General features: G+C 37.9%; 1 protein-coding gene and 1 non-coding gene across 2 annotated transcripts in view; both read left to right on the top strand.

Moving 5' to 3' along the window:
- PARN (poly(A)-specific ribonuclease) overlaps positions 1-9,281 on the top strand; it is a 142,835-nt gene that overhangs the window by 55,821 nt on the left and 77,733 nt on the right. Inside the window, exon 13 of the mRNA XM_008580142.1 lies at positions 3,223-3,297. Coding sequence (XP_008578364.1) covers positions 3,223-3,297 — 75 coding nt within the window. The remainder of the gene's footprint in view (positions 1-3,222; positions 3,298-9,281) is intronic.
- On the top strand, positions 1,955-2,029 carry TRNAT-AGU. Its single transcript has one exon. It is a non-coding gene; the product is annotated as a tRNA-Thr (tRNA).

Genomic DNA, 9,281 nt, shown 5'->3' with positions numbered 1-9,281 from the left:
CTCAGCCAGTGAGCGGGAACCGGTCTGTATGTGGGATCCGAACCCTCGGCGGGAGCACCAGTGCGCTCCCAAGCGGCGCACTGTAGCAGTGCGCCACCGGGCCGGCCCCTGAGCAGACTTCTGATTAGGGTTTATAAAGACCTTTCTGACTATAAGCCTGCAGCAGTGCCTCTTTATTTTAGAAGTATTTAAGCTGTTCTGTTTGGAAATTCCTGGATAAAGTGAAGGCAGGAGAATTCTAAGTGACCAGTAGTAACAATGTTTAGTAAATGTTTATGTATTTCCAGAAGGGACTAGTATGTCACCATTTAAAAAATATTTGAAGAGTTTATTAAAAGGTGGTTAAAGTGTTTATATTTTAACATTTAGAATAAAAAGCAGATACAAAGTAGGATTCCTGTGTAACTAACACTATTTTTAAAACCTACTTATAGAGATCAGGCTGAAAAGTATCATGGTATTACCAATGAATGTTTTACAATAGGATTTTCTTTTCTTTCTCTATTCTGTTCTGTATTTTCTAAAATAAGCATGTATTGTCTTTATAAATACAAAGCTTTGTACCCTAGTTTTTAGAAAAGTATGGGAAAGCAGGTAGACTACTGGAAAGTTATTCTTTTTTTTTTTTTTCCTTTTTGTCTTTTTTACTGACCGGTAACGGGATCGCAACCCTCGGTAACGGGATCGCAACCCTCGGTGTCGCGCCCGTACCAGGGACTGGCAACGGGATCGCAACTCTCGGTGTTGCGCCCGCACCACACTCAGCCAGTGAGCGGGACCTGGTCTCCACATGGGATCCGAACCCTCGGCGGGAGCGCCACCACGCTCCCAAGAGGCGCACTCTCCAGTGCGCCACCAGGCTGGCCCTGGAAAGTTATTCTATTCTTTGCAGATAGTCTAAATGCCTTCTGAAATTCTAGTCCTTTTTAATTTAAATGCAGATACAGAAATGCAGTTGAATTTCAAGGCTCATTTCTTTTGAAAGCTTTTGTTGTTCCTGTTTCTTACCTTGTTAAGTTCTTATCCCTGTGTAGACAAACTTTAATTAGCTAAATTAAGTAAAATGCTCCAAGTAGAACTTTTTTCAGTTTAATTTTTTTTAAAAGTTAGCTGTGTGACCTTGGGCAAGTACTTTCTCTGTACCTTTGTTTTTCTCATCAGAGATAATAATAATAAAGGTGCCTGTTTCATTGGCATGTCACAAGGATTGAATGAGCTAATCCATGGAAGGCATTTAAAACAGTCTGTGGCATATAGTAATACTCAATAGGTATTGGCTATTATTATTTCTCTAAAAGGCAACACACTCACACAGTGTGGAGAGGTAACCAAATAATTGTAAGTGACTTGTAATTGGGGACATAAGTAGGTTGCCTTACTGTGCAACTGGAAGTGAGGGGTGGTGGTTTTTTTTCTTTCATAATGAAACAAGGCAGACTTCAAAATTTTCTAGCTATGAAAATTTTAGTAGGAATGAAAACATTTTTTTATTGATAAATTCCAGTGATGTTTACCCACTTTGTAAAATCTAGTCTTCTGTATTTTTTCAAGAAGAGTGGTAGCAGAATAATTCTCTGCTTTTCCCTTCCATTTCTCCAATTTCATATGCCCTTCTTTGCTCCTCCTATCTCCTCAGCGGGCTCCTCCATTCCATTCTGTCTGTGTTTAGCCTTTACTGAGAATCTGACTCTCTGTATGTGAGTATCATTTGTTTCAGTGTACTGCTTTTTGCTCCTCTCTATTTTATTTCCCTTTATTAGTCTGTCTTGGTTTTTCTCCCTCACTCCTTCTTTTCCTTGTCCTCCGTTCTGCTGCCTGTGCTCTTAACTTGACCTTGATATCAACATTGAATTTTTCTTATTATTTGTTACATTTATTGACTCGTTTCCATGTTCCCCATTCTTAATTTTTAACGTTTCTATTTCTAAAAAGAAATACTTGTATTTCCAGGACTGGCTGGTTAGCTCAGTTGGTTAGAGCATGGTGTTAGTAACACCAAGGTCAAGGGTTCAGATCCCCTTACTGGCCAGCTGCCAAAAAAAGAGAGCGAGAAGGAAATAGTACTATTTTGAACTTATGTGGTCCCTGATTTTTGTTAGTGATCTTAATAGGAAAAAAAGTCTCAGGGCTGACCCGTGGCTCCCTTGGGAGAGTGTGGTGCTGAGAACACCAAGGCTCTGGGTTCGGATCCTATGTAGGGATGGCCAGTTAGCTCACTGGTTGAGTGTGGTGCTGACAACACCAAGTCAAGGGTTAAGATCCCCTTACTGGTCATCTTAAAAAAAAAAAAAAAAAAAGTCTCTGACCCTGGTATGAGATTGATCTGTGTATTAGTCTGTTTCTATTGCTTATAACAAAATACTTGGAACTGGGTGATTTATAAGAAAACAAAATTTACTGCTTACAGTTTCTGAGGCTGGGAAGTCGAATCCATTGGTGAGGGTCTTTGGTGGTGGCTTTACAGCAGTGCAGGGGTGTCACATGGCAGAAAATGACGGAGCAGAGAGAGAAAGAGACTCTCATGGGCTATTCTTTTAAAGCCCAGGACCACCATTAAACCATCAACTTAATCACCTCTTCAAGGCTCAAGGCTCCACCTCTCAGTTATCATAATAGGATTTCCCACTCTCTCAACACTGTCACAGTGGTAGCCAAATTTCCAATAGTTGGAACTTTGGGGACACAATTTAGGCTTCAATCAGTTTGGCAGGACAGTCAGTCCACAGCAGACTGAATGATGACACATTGCAGGATTTAATCTGGAAGGATCTTAATTTTGTGTTAAAACTAATTTCTAGGGCCGGCCCTGTGGCTCACTCAAGAGAGTGTGGCACTGGTAGCACCGAGGCTGCAGGTTCGGATCCTATATAGCGATGGCCAGTGCGCTCACTGGCTGAGCGTGGTGCAGACAGCACTGTGCGGAGGGTTGCGATCCCTTTACTGGTCAGGGGGAAAAAAAAACCAAAAAACCCTAATTTCTAATAGCTTCTTTTTGCCTCTGGTTTGTCTTGTCTCTTGAAGTATTAACATAAATAACTGCTATGGTAGATTTAAGTTTTAAGCAGGCTAATTCTATAGTGCTAAGATTTTGATCAAGTTTTAACCGGTACCTCATCTTTCTTTAAATTTTAGCCTTTACTGAAATATGTCAGATATACAGATTAAATCTGATGGCTGTCTAAATGGTGAAATGTTTACTTTACATTTGATTCGATATTACAGGTAACATTCAGATATCCTGGATTGATGACACATCAGCATTTGTTTCTCTCAGCCAGCCTGAACAAGTACAAATTGGTAAGTGTTTTGGACATCTGTTTTGTGTGTTAAATGGAGTGGGAGCTTGCCTTCCCTTCTGCCCCTCAATTTAAAAGCTGGGGCTTAGTCAGCTTATACACAAGCATTGCTGCCTGGTTTGTTTTTGAGCTTGTCTCTAAAATAAAGAAAATAATTAGTAAATATCATGTATAGATGTGAAAATAAGACAAATTTTTTGATTTGTTAAGATTTCACTTACCTCCGTTCTGTTCCTTTCCCATGGTGCTTTTTCTAAAATGAGTTGCAGATTTACTTTGAGAATTGGAAGTAGTAAGTTGAGAGGAATGGGGAACACCAAAAAGTGATATCTACGTTGACCTGTTTACCTGTGTACTTGTCCCATTTATTTATACGTCTTTCTGGTTTATTCACTCCATTAAATTGTTTCTAATACCTGTTTTACAGACAAATAAATTGAGTGATACTTTATTTGCTACTAAAATAGGGTCCGAAGAAGATGGAGCATCACATCTCTTGTTGGACCCTAAATAATTTTGATATTAGCCACCACTCAATGTTCTATTCTCTTAAAATGAAAAGTTATCAAAGAAAATATGTATTGTTAAGCTACATAATCGAATAGATTTTAGGTACCCTGGTGCTTAGTAATGTAAAATGTGTGAAAATTTTAAGTGATTTGTCTAATTTTTTTATTTAACAAAGAGCCACACCCTAAAACTATATAATTCTGATAACTGTTGAATAATTATGAATGAAAACTATTCATTTGAAAACTATTCATAATGGTAACTGTTAAATAATTATGTATGAAAACTTCTACAAACATGCAAATTCAGATCGGAATATTTTGGTATTTTTAACTATCTGACCATTGCAGAAATACAGGCTGTGTTGTAGAGGTTAAAAGCTTAGACTCTTGGAATACTGCCACACCACTTATAGTTGTGTGACCTTGGTCACATTACTTAACCTTGATAAGTTTTTGTTTATCTCCATAAACTGAGGGTGATACTATGGACTTGTTAGGGTTATTGTGAGGATTACATGAGATTATATATATATAAAGCTTGGCATAGTTTTGAACTTTTACTATGGTTACTTTGTAGCAGATTTAATGTGAAATGTACTTCGGGAGCACATGACACCAAGGATAGTTAGTGTTAGATTCAGGGTATGAATGATGTTGCTTGTGAAATATTTTAATTTTTACTTAGATATATTTCTGTGATTCATTCCCTCATAATCCTTAGAAAGATAGTTCAGAAAGAATCCAAAGGGATCAAATTATTAGAGAGCTAAAGATAACTTCTAGTGGGGGCTAGGGACCCTGAGGTTAAGATTGTAGTGAAGCTTCAGTGTGGTTGAAAGAAGAGTGAACTAGAATTCCTGACCCACAGTCCAGTCCCAACTCCTCTCTGCCCAGTGTCCACTCTTTAGCTCCCTCGCTGGTCACACTTGGGTGGCATCGAAGCCATGCAGTGATATGGAAGGAGATACGTAGGCTTTGAAGTCAGACTGATATGGGGACTAACTTTGGCTCCGCTATTTGTCAGCCATGTGTCTTTGGGCAAGTTATGTAAACCTTACTGTAAGCCACAGGTTCCTCATTTGTGAGAGAGAGATGATAACAGTTACTTTGTAGGATTGTTGTGAGAATGAAATGAGATTATGGATATTAAGTTCCCAGCAAAGCCTCTGGCACTCCTCAGTCAGTGCTTGATGAATGGCAAGTAATTATTAAAATATCTGCTTGGCCCTACTTGCTGTGAACAGTAAAAACGAGAGTGGAAAGGTGCTTTGAAATCTGTAAAATACTAGTGAGTAGTGTTTACTTAAAAATACAAGCATAATTCCTTGTTTATGTGTATGGGATCTCAGAGTTTCTTTTATGAATTTTTTTATTTTGTGGTGGTGGTTATTGTTTTTTGGCAGCTGGCCAGTACAGGGATCAAAGTTTCTTTTAACGTTTCTGTTATACCAGATTTGATGTCAAGTTATGATTGCTCTGCTACTGATTATGGGAAGATTCTTCAAACAGTAGCTTTTAAGCTAAGTGTTTTATTCAATAACTAAAATCAGGGAGATACATTTCAGAATCATGCATAGCCATAGAAGCACTCTGTTGTATTCAATTGATCGGTTTGTGTTGCTTCCCTGAGGGGCCGTGTTGTTCACCACTGAATCCTCTCTCGTGCCTGGCACACTCTGTGTGTTTGAATGGTAATATGAGGAACAGGCCAAGATGAAATTGTGACCTTTAACCTTTTTTCTCTTAGTTAAGGAGATGACTGTTTTCTTTTGATATATGCAACATTGCTAGTAAAGTTTAATTTTCCACTATAATCTCCTTTCTTACACAAAAGATAACTCAACAAAATACCTGGCAATTTGAACATGCTGTGTCTTTGATCAAAGTTTCTTTTGACAGAAGCCATCTTTTACTCAACCATCCCCTCCCTCCAGAGCCCTGCTACACCCTATTTCCAGTTTCATCTTAGCTTAAACATCAGTTTCTCTGGATGTTTTCTCTGTCTCCCTTTGTAGGGGGTTGGATCCTATTCTCTGTGCATGCATAGATCCTTTACACCTGTTTCATTGTTTTCACAGATAGACTGTAAACTCCTTGAGAGCAGGGACCATATCTCTTGGCCACCACTGTTTTCAGTGCTTAGAATAGTAGTGTCTGACATGAGTAGGTAAATGTTAAATATTTATTGAATTGAGTAAATGATATTCATGGTATTGTGACTTAGAAATGCCTTTTTCACACGTGACGTACATTCTAATGTCTCTGGTCTTTTGCTGTGATTTCTAAACTTATACAGATGTTCGATTGAAAAACATAATGATGAGAGGGACCTAGGGTAATGTGCTGCAAATCCTATTAATGTTATCCTAAACAAATTACTAATTCATTTTAGTGGATGCAGAGGGCCTGTTAGATCAATAATGTAACATTATATAATCATTAAATGCCTATTTATATAGCAGCTCATAATGGCTTCTTTGGCTCTGTCACAAACTATTTCTGATTTACATTGAAGGAGTTGCTTTTTAACTGACACTTGTCTTTTTCTTTTGGTAATAACTAAGTCTAATCAAGATTTTTTAAAGCCATTTTTGACTTCTTAAATATTAAGTTCTCTTTTTATAAGAAACTTTATTATACTAATTATTAAAACCCTTCTACTGAGTGCCATTTGGTTTGATTCCTATTGCTTTTTGTTCGGGGCTGCTATAAAGATAAGGGTCCTGGTGGCTTCGAGTTGTTCAGATAAGTAATACAAGCCATACGTTTAGCATTCTTCCCCCTCTGGCTCCTCAAATGAGGCAGTACACAGGCAGTGTGGGACTTGCTGCCATGGAGAAGACCACCTATCCCCAGTGTTTGAGAATTTGTCTCAGAGTAGTTAAGTAAGAAATCATTTTTAACGGTCAAATCTGAATAGCTCATTCATATTTAGGATTTTTAAACTTCTAATGTAGTTTTGTTTAATGGGGGAAAGAGCTCACAATATTTCAAATAATTTGCTCTCATTATTTAGCATTGTCTTGAGTGTCCTTAAATACATTCTAGGACATTATCTCTCTGCCTGTAATTTTTATATTAATGCTTGAGAAAAATAGCCTTTTTGTTTATTTTGAAAGCTGGAAATTAGAGTACACTGTTAGTACTATAAGAAATTTTTAGAAAGCAGTAATTGATACAGACACTTTAGAAGAGGTAGAAACTCAACAATTATTTTGTAAAGCCAGCCAAAATTCAGACAGTTATGTAAATTCCTGATATGCTGTCTTAGGAGCTTGTTCAGGATGATTCATTGGGATGGGGGAAGGTACCTGGCTTCACCTGAGTCCAAAGTATTTGTGCTTATATTAAATCATACTTTTAAAAGCACAGCTTTTGATTGTGTTAAACAGATAAATAATAGAGTTGTGGATACAACTTTGAGGTGATTACTCAGCACTGAATTTGCTAAAAGTCTGCTTATAACATTAAACTTCAGTAAAAGCTTTTTATCATCCTTTTAATGTTTGCAGAATCTGTAGTGATAACTGCTTTTTATTCGTGGTATTAGTAATTCGTGTCCTCATTTTTCCTTGATCACTCTAGGTAGGGGTTACCAATTTTGTTGATGTTTTCAAAGAACTAGCTTTTGGCTTAGTTCATTCTTCTGTGTTATTTGCTGTTGTCTGTTTTGTTGGTTTCTGCTTTTTAAAAAAATTCCCTTTCTTTTGCTTGCTTTGGGTTCACTTTGCTCTTCTTTTTCCAGTTTCTTCAGTAGAACTTTATGTGATTGATTTTTTTCTTTTTTCTAAATTCTTCCAAAATTTTTTAAACCTGGCTTCCTAGAGGTTGTCTCTAGGTAAGTATTGCTTAGTGGTTAGCCAATGATTCATCAGGGGTTTTGCTTAAACACTTTGAGCCAGTAAGGCTTTCACTCTTCAAAAGCTGACTGTGCCCCAGTTTTTACTTTCAGCTGGATCTTCTCTCCTTTGTGGGTATACAGGGCCTTGCACTTAGCTAGCTATTTGTCTCTCTTCAAGTCATTGATTTTGGTCTTTTTTTTCTTTTCTACTATTAATATAAACATTTAAAGCTATAAATTAACCTCTAAGCACTGCTTTAGCTGTGTCCCACTAATTATATGTTGGTTTTTCATTATCATTAAATTAGAAACGTTTTCTAATTTCTCCTTTGGCACTGGATTATTTAGAAATGTATGTCCAAAAAAAAAAAAAAAAGTGTGTCATTTCCAAATGGTTAGGATTTTGCTGTCTCTTATTGTTACTAATTTGTAACTTAATTCTGTTGTAGTTAGAGATTTCAATATAATTTCAATCCTTTTGAATTTACCGAAACTTGATTTATAGCCAAGCATAAGGTCTATCTTGCTGAACATACTATGTGCACTTAAAAAGAATGTGAATTCTGCAGTATATGGTTTCATCTCTAAGTATCAATTAGTGTTTTTCATATATTCTGTGTCTTTACTGATTTTTTATTTATAGTTCTATCACTTTTTGAGAGGGGGGTGTTAAAATCTGTCTTTGTAGAATTGTCTATTTTTCCCTTTAATCTTATCAATTTGTGTGTCATGTTTTTTGAGGCTGTGTTATTAGGGGCGAACACTGTTATGATTGTTTTGTCTCTCTGATAAATTGACCCCTTCATCATTATGAAATGTTCCATAATGCTATTATTTTTATAATCTCTTATAATACTATTAAATAAAGTCTACTTTATCTGGTATTAATATAATCACCTCATTCTTCTTGTTTGCTTAATATATCCTCTTCCTTCCACTTACTCTCAACCTATTTGTATATGTATAACATGAGTGTCCTGTAGACAGTGTGTAGTTAGGTCTTCCATTTTTATCCATTCTGATAACATAACTCTGACCTCTAATTACAGCATTTATCCCAATTTAATGTCATTATTGTTATGGTTAGGCCTATCATTTTAAAACTTTTTGTTTCCTCTGGGCCGGCCCGGTGGCGCACTGCTACAGTGCGCCGCTTGGGAGTGTGGTGGCGCTCCCGTCAAGGGTTCGGATCCCACATACAGACCGGTTCCCGCTCACTGGCTGAGTGAGGTGCGGACGCAACACTGAGGGTTGCGATCCATTGCCGGACACGAAAAAAGACAAAAAAAGATTCTGTTTTTGGGCCGGCCCGTGGCTCACTCGGGAGAGTGCGGTGCTGATAACACCAAGGCCCCGGGTTCGGATCCCACATACAGACCGGTTCCCGCTCACTGGCTGAGTGAGGTGTGGACGCAACACTGAGGGTTGCGATCCATTGCCGGACACGAAAAAAGACAAAAAAAGATTCTGTTTTTGGGCCGGCCCGTGGCTCACTCGGGAGAGTGCGGTGCTGATAACACCAAGGCCCCGGGTTCGGATCCCACATACAGACCGGTTCCCGCTCACTGGCTGAGTGAGGTGTGGACGCAACACTGAGGGTTGCGATCCATTGCCGGACACGAAAAAAGACAA

This window comes from Galeopterus variegatus, unplaced genomic scaffold (assembly GCF_000696425.1).
Source record: "Galeopterus variegatus unplaced genomic scaffold, G_variegatus-3.0.2 Scaffold2033, whole genome shotgun sequence".
Classification (NCBI taxonomy): Eukaryota; Metazoa; Chordata; class Mammalia; order Dermoptera; family Cynocephalidae; genus Galeopterus; species Galeopterus variegatus.
This window is presented reverse-complemented; position numbering and strand designations above follow the sequence as displayed.